The sequence below is a fragment of the Microcaecilia unicolor genome, chromosome 3 (assembly GCF_901765095.1).
Source record: "Microcaecilia unicolor chromosome 3, aMicUni1.1, whole genome shotgun sequence".
NCBI lineage: Eukaryota > Metazoa > Chordata > Amphibia > Gymnophiona > Siphonopidae > Microcaecilia > Microcaecilia unicolor.
This window is the reverse complement of record NC_044033.1, coordinates 236160420-236172751: the sequence shown is the minus strand read 5'-3', so window position 1 is coordinate 236172751 and position 12332 is coordinate 236160420. Positions and strand designations below refer to the sequence as shown.

Sequence of the window (12332 nt, the reverse complement as noted above, 5' to 3'; positions counted from 1 at the left end):
AAACCGCACTTCGGCTGTCGGGGGTTTGGGTCCCCCGTCAGCACAGGTAGTCGACAACGGCAGTGGGGGGGGGCAGTTTTTGGTACGAAGGGGGGGGGGTCGCCAGGTTCGCGGAAGGGGGGTCCAGGGGGCCGTAACGCAGGGGCGACAGCTGATTCCGAGGCAGGGAGAGGAGTAGGGAAAATCAGCTGTCACTGACGTCACTGACGTCAGTGCGTGCCTGCCTAGCGGACCCGAACGTTGGCGGTGAGAATTATTATATAGGATTCTTGCTCTGTGCCTGTAGGTGTGGGAATTTACTTGGCGTAAATGGTCATGCCTACATTTAGTCACAGGGACAGGCATTAGGCATTGTCTAAAAACGTGCTGAACTTTAGACAAAGTTATAGATTTCTATTAGATATATTTTTTTCAGTGCTGATTTTTTAGGTGGCATAAATACAATCTAGCCCTATGAGTATATCGTAAACACTGCCAATGGTATGTGACAAGAGACCCCTTTCAAAAATAAGCTCCACCCTAATGTTGCTTCAAAATGAAAACATGTCTGCTAAATCAGGAGCAGTTTGTAAGGCTTGATGTTAGGAGTGTATCCCTGCACTGAGCTTCACTAACAAAATGTTTTCTCTTTTTCATTAGCTTCATCATTATCTGAAGAACCTTCACTTTAAGAATGCTCTCAGTGAAGAAATCTTTTTTGATGAGAATGGTGATCTCGCCATAAGTTATGATATTATAAGCCCAGTGATCCTACCTGATGGGACACGAATTAATGAAATTGTTGGAAGTTATAACCCTTATGCTCCAGCAGAGCAGGAATTTACTATCTATGAAAAGGCGATGACATGGGACAGCACATTCACTGAGGTCAGATTTCAATTCAATTTAAACTCCTTGCTCTGGCATTTAAGGCTCTTCCCTTGGGCACCCCCCTCTCTTACCTCACTACTCTCATTTCTTCCTACAACCCTTCTCATCTCCATTCTCTCTTTGCCTCCCACCTTTCCATCCCTCTAGTCCATTTGTCTCATCCAGGGCCGTCGAGAGACTGGGCTGGGCCCTGGGCAAGGACACCCCTGGGGCCCCGCCCCCACTGCTGCCATGCCCCCTGAGGTCATTGTTGCTGCCCCCCCTCCACCCGCCCCCCTCCGTCCACCACCGGGCTGAGCCCCCCTTCGGGCCTTCCCTCCCTGTGTCCCGCCCTCGCTCAAGTTACATCAGATGAGGGTGGGACACAGAGAAGAGAGGGAAGGCCCAGAGGAAGGCGATCTGCAGATTGCCGCTGCTGCGCTTCTTTCACACGGAGTGAGGTCGAGGTGAGGCGCTATGATTTGAATTCAGGGGGGCCTGGCCTGGTGGTGGATGGAGGGGGGGGGGCGGGTGGAGGGGACTGTGGCGCCGGGCCCCCCTTGGAGGCCCGGGCCTGGGGAATTTTGTCTCCCCTGCCCCCCCTCTCGGTGGCCCTGGTCTCATCTTCCCTCCAACTAACCCTCCATTCTGAGCAATTATTGGGTCATTTTTAAGTCAGCTGCATAAATTATCCTTTCCCTTTGTTATGCTCCCTGAGGCCCAGGATTGGAGCCGTGGGTCTTCTTAATTTTCTAAGAGGGGCATTTTCAATATGATGTCTAAGTCTGACTTTGGATGTTTTGCAAAAAAATGTCCAAAATCTGAATAGGAAAGAAGGTCATTTTCAAAAAAGAAAAACGTCTATCTTTTTTTTTTCCCCGAAAATACTGTTTTGAATGAGGTTTTGTGATTTGGATGTTTTGTGTTTTGGTCCATTTTCGAAAAAAAAGCTGTCCAAGTGCAAAATGCACAAAACCAAGCCATTAGGATTTAGGAGGAGGCAACATTTTTAGTAGACTGGTTCCCCTGACATCCCTAGGGGGCACTGCAGTGGACTTCATAAAATGCTCCCAGGTACACATCTCACCATTGTTCCCTTATCTTGTCTGCTGAACCCCACAAACCCCTCCTCAAAACCCACTACCCCCAATTATATGCTACTACCATAGCCCTTATGGATGAAGGGGGCACCTATATGTGGGTACAGTGGGTTTCTGGTGAGTTTTAGAGGGCTAGTGTAACAGATTGTGGGAGGTATGGGTCTGGGTCCACCTGTCTGCACTGCACCCACCACTAGATTATTCCAGGGACATGCATATTGTTCTAATGGACCTGAGTATAACATCTGAGGTTGTTGTAGAGGCTGGCAAGTAATGTTTATAATCACATTTTTAGGGTGTGGGAGGGAGTTAGAGACCACTGGGGGAGTCAGGGGAAGTCACCCCTGATTCCCTCCAGAGGTCATCTTGTCATTTAGGGCACCTTTTTGTGCCGTATTCGTTATAAAAACAGATCTATCTCAAAACGTCTTAATGTTAGTCTTGAACAGTTTTGTTCTGCTCCATTATGGCTAAAAAATGTCCAAGTGTTAGGAACGCCCAAATCCCATCCCTAACATGCCCCTGACACGCCCCCTTGTGATTTGAACGCACTTCTGATGGACTTCCTAGAAAAACGTCTAAAAATTGGGTTCGAAAATACCAATTTGGATGTTTTTGTGAGAAAAAACGTCCAAATGCAGATTTATGCCACTTTTTGGACGTTTTTCTCTTTTGAAAATGAGCCCATACATTTACTAAATTTAATTTAATTTAATTTTTACTCTATTTAGATTTTCATCTCATTTTATTTTATTTTAAGGCACTTTATGTTCTTCTTTCCTCCTGGTTTTATTTGAGTATCGTACAGTGCTAAACTTTTAGAGGCTTTTATAGAATCCAAGGTATTATGTTTGTTGCTGTAAAATATATAACAATGTTGAAAGGCTGATTAAAAAAATACTAAGTACCCAAATATTGGAAACTATTGCTCATATTTTCAACTAAACCTAACAGCCTAACCTTTCAGGTTCAAATTCAACTAAATGTACATACCTACAACTTTTTTAGTTTCCTGTACAATTTACTAGATTTTTTGTTTGTTTGTTTTATTCAGGTGTTTTTTTTATTTCTATTTTTTTAGTCTCCTGTATTGTTTACTAGATTGAGTAGTACTGCTATTTGTATAATATTAGATCCTGCTCCTGAAACAACCTTGCTGCATCCTTCAGATATCAATTATATGATGCCTTAAATGGCCAAAATATATCCACTTGACAAGGCAACACGTTCAAACAAAAACATCTAGTGTGCCTGAATGAAACTCACTCTGGATAAAGGTGATAGCTAAACGATTAAAGAGTAAGCAACCAATTAAGAGCAGATCCAGTAGGTAAATGTTCAGTGTTAGAGATAGGAAAGTAGGCTACAAAGACATCACCTAAAAGTCCTTTTCTCATAGTGCAAGTCTTACGAAAAAAGGGAGAATTCAGAGTTATTTGAGAAAGCAGATGCATTTTCTCATACTTTTATTCAAACTTACAGTAACATTGTTCAAAACATTCTCCAATCCGCCTGAATGACTGATTCCAGGTCAAACGTATTTCATATTATTTATATTTCCAATCAAAATAGAGCTCATACTGACCTACTTATTCTATTGAATAGCTTGGTAATGAGCTCAAAAACTAAATGGGGAAAACTGGCACATGTTTAGACAGAAAAGTAACACTGCATTTGCAAAGTCATAATTCTGTATTATGTCAAGTTATTCAGATTTTTTTCTCAATTCTCAGACACCTCCAGAATCCAGATGCAGCCCAAGTTGCCCTTCTGGGTTCAGGAAATTAACCAGGGAAGGAAAGCCTGTCTGCTGCTTTGACTGTGTCCCCTGTCCAGAGGGAGAGGTCTCTAACCAAACTGGTAAGTGAAATCATGTTACAATTTGTCACGCTCATGGGCACTGTTTAATCACTATGAGGCCTATATTCAGCCTTTATTGAAGACCCAACATGGGTGGCAAATATGTATGCATTCCTGTTTTTTCAAAACATCAGTGAATCTTAATGCAAACACTCTCACCATTTTTAAGTATAAGAGAGAAAATAACCTCATACAACTGTGGCAAACATCATAAAGAACGGGATCGTTAAATCAGAGAATCCACATGCATACAGTTACAAATGGCAATCCTAGGTCAAAAAACCTCCAATTTAAATTTACTTACATATGCAATCAAAAATGAAAAGTTCAATCAAAATTGAAAAAGAGTCTAATGTTTCACAAAATCTTCAACACACTTGTGTCATTCAAATTAAGTCACACTATGTGAACACTTATCTTAATAATAATCATATCCCAGTGGATGGTCGCTCAGTCTTAGCAGGATGGAATGAAACAGTGTGGTCCCGACGGACCTGTTTCATTTTCAGCTTCTCCTGGAGACCTCACTGTGCCCCAAATCTGCAAACCAAGATACCAAAATCAATGTGAGGACCCACAAAAAAAGAAAAAGATGGAGAGTGCTTCTGAAATTCTAACTCAAACATATTGGGGGTTGTTTCTCAACTGTGAGACAGCTAGCTAACAACGGAGAAAAATGGAGCTCACTTTCAAAAAGGAAGCCTAGAACCTAGCTATTAATCCGAGCTGGACACATCACAACTCAAATTCACTCAATCACGCTGCCAAATTTAAAGAAGAATTGAATCCACCAGGTTCTACTGTCTGCAATCTGAAGATCCAATGCTGTTCAAGCTGAAGCAGTCTTCTATTAATATCACCTCCATGGATGCTGCTGGACACACAATCAATAGCCCAGCACTGGAGAGACTCAATAGAATGTTGGAACTCTCTGCAATGAGCAACTAATGGCGCTCCTATCTTGCTGTTGGTCACACAGGATTTGTGCTCACTCAGTTGGATGGAAAATTTTTGTTCAGTCTTGACTAGGTAGAATGTTTTATATGGACATTGCAAAATGTATAGCACATGATTAGATTTACAAGTAGTGTGCTGTATTTTCATATCAATTGATACATTATCTTGTCACTAGCTGAATAGTATTGCTATTTGTATAATATTAGACCCTGCTCCTGAAATAATCTTGCTGAATCCTTCAGATGTCAAGATAAATTTGGGTTATATGATGGGTAAATAGCTAAAATATGTCCATTTGATAAGGCAAGTTTAAACAAAAAACACCTCCATAGCATAAAAACATCATCATTATAATGTTTCCAAATGAGGATGTATTCATTGAATGGGGAGTCGTACAACCAAGTCTTTTCAAACTCAGTTATATAGGGGTTAGCGATGTAAGGAGCAAAAGAAGCTCTCATTGCTACCCTAGCCAATTCTAATAAAAATTCAGAAGGGACCTCCAGTGGCCTAGGTCACATTGGACATCAGCTTGCTCTATCCCTCTATTCCACATTGAGCTTTGGAAGTCATCAATGCGGTTTTGGACTCAAGACCTAGGCCTGTGGAGGTGCCTTCTGAATTTTTATTAGAATTGGCTGAGTTGGCTTTGTGTAAAAAATTTTTCTTTTTCAGAATAATTTCTTTTTACAAACGTCTGGAGTAGCGATGGGAGCTATTTTTGCTCCTTCCATCGCTAACCTCTATATGACTAATTTTGAAAAAACTTGGTTGTCTGACTCCCCATTCAATAAATACATCCTCATTTGGAAAGATTATATTGATGATGTTTTTATGCTGTGGAGCGGAGACATGTTGTAGTTAAGACACTTCATTGACTGGTTAAATACTTGCAACACTGCTGTATAGTTTACTTATGAAGCTTCAGATGTGAGCATCCATTTTTTGGATATAACGGTGGATATCAAGGATGGGGCGTTCCACACCTAAGTTTAAAAAAAAACCTATGGATAGAAACACGTTATTACAATATCATAGCTGTCATCCGAGGTCATTAAAAAACAGCCTGCCCTATTCTCAATTTTTGAGATATTGCAGGATTTGCAACAATACATGTGATAAACAATACGCTAAAGACTTGGCAGGAGCATTGAAGCAACGTGGGTATCCTCCGCAGGTTTTGAGAAAATCATATACCACAGCGTGGTTTAATAACCACAATTTATTGCTTTCTGACAGAATTCAATCTTCCCAGGAAGACCCTTGTGAGACTTTCATTTTGTATTATAAGACGGAAGGGAAGAGGTGGTCAACATTATACGCAAGAACTGGGACATCATGCAGTCCCATCAAGGGCGTAGCCAGACACCCAATTTTTGGTGGGCCTGGGCCCAAGATGGGTGGGCAGAAGAACCCCACCCAGTCCTACAGGTGATTTGGTCTCTCCTTCTCTCGCCTGCATGCCATATGGTCTCAAACATCCCCCCTCTCCTGCATACCTTTTAAATAGCAGATTTTCACTGGCAGTGAGAAGCAACTAATACACACTGGTCATGTTGGCCCTACAGCCTTCCCACTGCTGCAACTTCCTGTTTCCGCATAGGCGGAAATATGTCAGAGGGAAGGCTATGGGGCCGGTGTGAGCAGTACATATCAGTCGCTGCTTGCTGCAGGTGAAGATCTGCTATTTACAAGGTATGCAGGAGGGACAGTTGTTGGGAGTTTTCAGCTAGTGGGGCTTCGGAATCCCTGCCAACCATATCATAGATGTGCTGATACTGGGTGGGCCTGAGCCCAAAATGGGTGGGCCTGGGCCCACCTAGGCCCACCCTTGGCTACGCCACTGAGTCCAATAACCTATTTCAGAAACATCATTTGAGAATCACTTTGAGATCAGAACCTGAAAGAAATTTTGAGCCCATCTGATCTAATAAGACGTATGCCTACAGGCTCTAGTGGACACTTAAAGATGTGGAAATTGCCTATAATGTGCTATGACGGTACAATGCACAGATTTTACAAATCCTATGGAAGGGAAGATCTATAAATTGAGGAACCACACTACTTGTAAATCTGATCATGTGGTATACATTTTGCAGTGTCCATGTAACAAATTCTATGTATTCAAGACTGAACAAAAGTTTTCTACTCGACTGAGTGAGCACAAATCCTGTGTGACCAGCAACAAGTTCGGTGCTCCATTAGTTTCTCATTACAGAGAGTTCCAACATTTGTTTGAGTCACTCCAGTGCTGGGTGATTAATTATGTGTCCAGCAGCATCCATGGAGGTAATATTAATAGAAGACTGCTACAGCTTGAACAGCATTGGATCTTCAGATTGCAGACAGTAGAACCTTGTGGATTGAATTCTTCTTTACATTGGGCAGCATTTCTCTGACCAATGATTGAGTGAATTTGAGTTCTGACATGTCTAGCTCGGATTGGTAGCTGGGTTCTAGGCATCGTTTTTGAAAGCGAGCTCCATTTTTCTCCATTGTTAGCTAGCTATCTCGCAGTTGAGAAACAACACACCTATATGTTTGAGTTAGAATTTCAGAAGCACTCTCCATCTTTTTCTTTCTCTTTTTTGTGGGTCCTCACATTGATTTTGGTATCTTGGTTTGCAGATTTGGGCACAGTGAGATGGAAGTGAAACAGTTCTGTTGAGACCACACTGTTTCATTTCATCCTGCTAAGACTGAGTGACCATCCACTGGGATACGATTATTATTAAGATATGTGCTCACATACTGTTACTTTAGTTTGTATGACACAAGTGTGTTGAAGATTTTGTGAAACATTAGACTCTTTTTCAATTTTGATTGCACTTTTCATTTTTGATTGCATATGTTGTATGTAAATTTAAAATGGAGGTTTTTTTGACCTATGATTACCATTTTTAACTGTGTTTATGTGGATTTGCTGATTTAGCAATCCCATTCTTTATGATGTTTGCCACAGTTGTATGAGGTCTTTTTCTTCGCTTATTCAAAAATGGTGAAAGTATTTGCATTGTTAGATTGAGGTTATCCTGGAGTTTTGTGTAGTGAATCAGATCTGTGTTGTGTTGATTCTTGTGATTTCCAGAACATCACCAGAATTGAGCACATCCTGATTTGGATGTCTACATTGCAATCTTGGTATTCTATGTAAAATGGGTCTTCACATGTCCTAGTGAAATATCTTGTGTCTAATCCAAAAATATGATCTGGATACTGCTAGAAAAACTAATCATACCCTAATTGGATAAGACGTAGGGAATCCTTTAAAAGCATCCATTTCAGGTGAAAGTACTTCTAACAGGTAAACCCAAAAAGCACACAGAGAAGCGGTCCGCAACATCTAGAACAGCAAAAGAATAGCATAATCATGAAGACAAATGAAATAATATTTGTTCAATGCAGTTACATTCTTTTTGCTAAATCATATTATCTGATGGCATTTTATGTATTCATTTTACAGTTTTATGTTAACCTCCTGTCTCATCTCTTGTTAGGGTGAAACATGGCCATGTTGGCCGGTTAGAGGAAAATTGTATGCTGTTTTTATGTATCTGCATTAAAAAAATATTATTTCTTTTTTCTATGTGGGTCTGCTCCTCTTTTGCCCTTCTAAAAGATAATGCATGATTTCATTTACAGTAAACTCATTGTTCATTACTCTTTAATGTTGATACTGTCTGTCATTTTGAAGCAAGCCATGTTATAAGGAAAAGCTACTGTCCTATAATTGATCCTATTTGTGAGATATTGGGACAACATTTTTCATTCTTAGATATAGATGCTTGTATGAAATGCCCAGAGGACCAATGGCCCAATCAGAAGAAAGATGTCTGCATACTAAAAGTGATAACCTTCCTGACCTATGAAGAACCTTTGGGGATAACTTTGACTTTCATCTGCATTTTCTTAATTCTCATTAATACTGTCATCTTGGGGATTTTTATTCATTACAAAGACACCCCCATAGTGAAAGCAAACAACCGAGAACTCAGTTACATTCTCCTCATCTCACTCATGCTCTGCTTCCTCTGCTCTTTGGTTTTCATCGGCCATCCTGACAAAGTGACCTGTATTCTCCGACAGACTGCCTTTGGGATCAGTTTCTCCATCGCTCTCTCCTCAGTATTGGCCAAAACCATCACTGTGGTCACAGCCTTTCATGCCACCAAGCCTGGAAGCAAGCTCCGGAAATGGATGGGTTTCAAGGTCTCACTTTCTATAGTCCTTTCCTGTTCCCTTATTCAAACTCTTCTGTGTGTTGTCTGGTTGTTCACTGCTCCTCCGTTCCCATATCTTAATAAGAATTCAGAAATTGGAACAATACCAACTGAATGTAATGAAGGATCAATAGTTGCTTTTTACTGTGTTTTGGGTTACCTGGGATTTTTGGCAGCTATCAGCTTCATTGTAGCATTCCTAGCAAGAAATCTGCCTGACGGTTTCAATGAGGCCAAGTACATCACCTTCAGCATGCTGGTGTTCTCCAGTGTCTGGATCTCCTTCATCCCAACATACCTGAGCACCAAGGGCAAATACACGGTGGCAGTGGAGATATTTGCTATCCTGGCTTCCAGTGCTGGACTTCTGGGCTGTATCTTTTTCCCTAAGTGCTATGTTATTCTGCTGAGACCTGAAAGGAACAGCAGAAAATGCTTATCAAAAAACTAGAATTATCAATATTTGTGTAAAGGATGGATTAATTTAAATAATGCTTTTAGTTGTTGGGCAAGTCCAAGTTGAATGCCCCTTTTTTTAACTAAATCAGTGGTTGGGGACATCCTAAATTTCACATATTTTATATTGTAGGTAAAATTAGATATTATACACAGTTTGAATATAAAATTAAAAAGATATTGTGGTCAATAATAACATTTTTGGTGATATACTTTTATTGGAATTACTTTATCTATTGAATAGATCTCTGACTCATCCTCTACTCAATGGGGAAACAATGCAGTAGCACTTGGGGGCTTGATAGGAATGGGGATGGGATTTTATATACTGCCTTTCTGTGGTTATATTCAAAGCAGTTTACATGATATAAGATATATACAGGTATATATATATATATATATATATATATATATATTGTAAGGAGGTTGGAGGGTCTAAGCAGCTCAGGAGGAGGTATGGGGCCAGACTACATTCCCCACAAGGCCCTGAGAGAAGGGAGCGGGGTGGCAGGTCCCAAAACCCGGTATGGCCCCCACGTGTAAGGGAGGGGGAAAAGGACTGGAGAGAGCAGCTGCGATGGCAGGCGAGGGCCAGAAGGGGGAGCAGGGATGACAAAGCTCAATACCCTTGGGTTAGAAATCAGTACAAGATTCCTTCCACCTGGGAGGGGGAGGAGGTCTCCAACCAACAGCCTAGCAGAGAAGCAGAGTTAATGGAGTGTTTGGAGGAAGGAGAGGCTGGAGAGACCAACACACCAGGTTGGGAGGAACCAGTGGACATGGACTGTAATTGTACTTTGGGGCAGAGTTGCAGGGACTGAAGGCAGTGGGTGGTCACAGGAGTCAATTAGCTGTGTTGTGGGCGGTGTACTGCCATTCTGCAACCGCCCAAGCGGAAAGACTTTTAAAACTGAAACCCAGGTTGTTGAACTGGGGGAGAACTTGGATTTAAAGGGAAGTTTTTTCTGGGTGCTTTAGTTTGGAAACTGAATGGGACTTTAACCCCTTGAACTGAGATTTTGTGGAGGAGGGGAAATAAACTGTTTGGCACTAAAAGCTGTGTTGTCTGGAAGGACTTTGTTGGTGGACTGCTAAAGGGAACCTACCACCCCTGAAGATTTGCTACCGGGATTACAGATATTACAATATATATATATATATATATAAACTCATAGCATAAGGTATGATGTGATACTATATATATACGCTTGATCTTCATTTGTCTGTGCCATTTTTAGGGCATGGACCGTAGAAATCTGCCTGGCAGTATCCATGATCTCCAACTACAGAAGTTGTCATTAAAGCCCCACTCTAGTCCATTCAAATCTGTGAAGCTATGATCAGGGCACAGACCACAGAAGTCTGCATGGCATTGGCTTTGCTTCCCAGTTACTGGTGTTGCCATCTTATTACTGTTAAGCTTGTTTGGCTCCATGCCTTCTATAGGATTCCTTGGTGTTTATCCCACACATTTTTGAATTCCATTATAATGTTCATCTTCACCAACTCCCACGGGAGGGTATTCCATATATCTACCACTCTCTCGATAAAAAAGTATCTCCTGACATTATTCCTGAATCGACTCCAGACATTTACCCCCAGATTCTACATAGTGTGACTGAATTTGCCTGCACAAATCAAGTCGTATTCTGATTTGCGTATGCAACTTGATTATCTTAACAAGCTAATCAGTGCTGATAATTGCCACATTATAGGTAATTAATGACACTAATTGGCATTAATTAGAATTTACACACAGAACTTGCTAAGCATATTCTATAAAGTTTTGTACATAAATTCTAAGAAGCAGTGTGGTCATTGGCATAGACTGAGTGGGTTGTGGGTATTTCTAAAATCTATGTGCACTGATATTTAGTCACCAGCATTTACACTTGGCATAAATACCTGTGACTAAATTTCATCACATGGACAGGCGCTAGGAATATTCTATTAACTGCACATAACTATAGGTGTACCTTATAGGTGTATCTTTTTCGGCACCAATTTTTCTCTAGTCCTTAGGGGCCAATGTAGTAAGTTGTGCTATCCATTAACACAGTATTTTACTCTTGGTTTTCTTGTGATATCTTTTTACCTGTTTCAGAAAGGATTTTAATGGTGATATATAGGCTCAGGGAACCACTGCACTGAAGAGTAATAAAGTCAACATATAAACCACATGTAAATCTACTAATTTGGAATTGTTCTTGATGTAAAAAATGCCATACATTTTGGCGATTTTTTCATTATCCTTTAGAGCACAATCTTTATTTCAGCAGAGGTTGCCACTCCATCCCATCTGGCCCAAGGCAGGGGCTCCTCACTGGATCAACACTTAACTGCAATGTGGTCTTTTTTTGTTTCCATTTGGAAAAATAGTGAGGTCTGACAGGAAAAGAGGCAATCTTGTCCGATGCAGCAATCCGTGGTGTAAGCTGTTTTTCTGTCATTGCACATTTGTTTTTTAAATGCAACAGTACTTTGCATTCTATTAGGGGCTAAAAGTTTTTTTCTGCACATGCATTAGAAGACTGTATGCTGAAACTCAGTGCTCCACTCTAACATATAGATTATTACAACTGTACCTTGACTGCACATAACCAGAGAGGTTTGTACCAGCAAAACACTTTACAATAATAGTAAAAATGCTGAAAAGAAAAGAACTTCATCATTTAGACAAAAAAAGAGATATGGAGAATATGTGAAGAAAAGAGAAATAAAGCTATAAAACACTGAGGCCCCAATACTCAAAAGTCACCATAAGAAAACGTGTGCATCTATATCTGCAGTTGAAGTTACCGATTACTTAATAGCGAGCAATATTTAAAGGAAATCAGATGCAAATGAGATGTACAGAAATTTTGCAAGCCACTTAGTAGGCAAAGAGGGG

General features: G+C 40.7%; 1 protein-coding gene across 1 annotated transcript in view; it reads left to right on the top strand.

Annotated features, from left to right (window-relative positions):
• Nucleotides 1–9486, top strand: part of LOC115464455 (extracellular calcium-sensing receptor-like) — a 71259-nt gene extending 61773 nt beyond the window's left edge. The window contains exons 4-6 of the mRNA XM_030194835.1: nucleotides 640–867; nucleotides 3683–3809; nucleotides 8542–9486. Coding sequence (XP_030050695.1) covers nucleotides 640–867; nucleotides 3683–3809; nucleotides 8542–9437 — 1251 coding nt within the window. The 3' untranslated portion in view covers nucleotides 9438–9486. The remainder of the gene's footprint in view (nucleotides 1–639; nucleotides 868–3682; nucleotides 3810–8541) is intronic.
• The last annotated feature ends 2846 nt before the right edge of the window (nucleotides 9487–12332 follow it).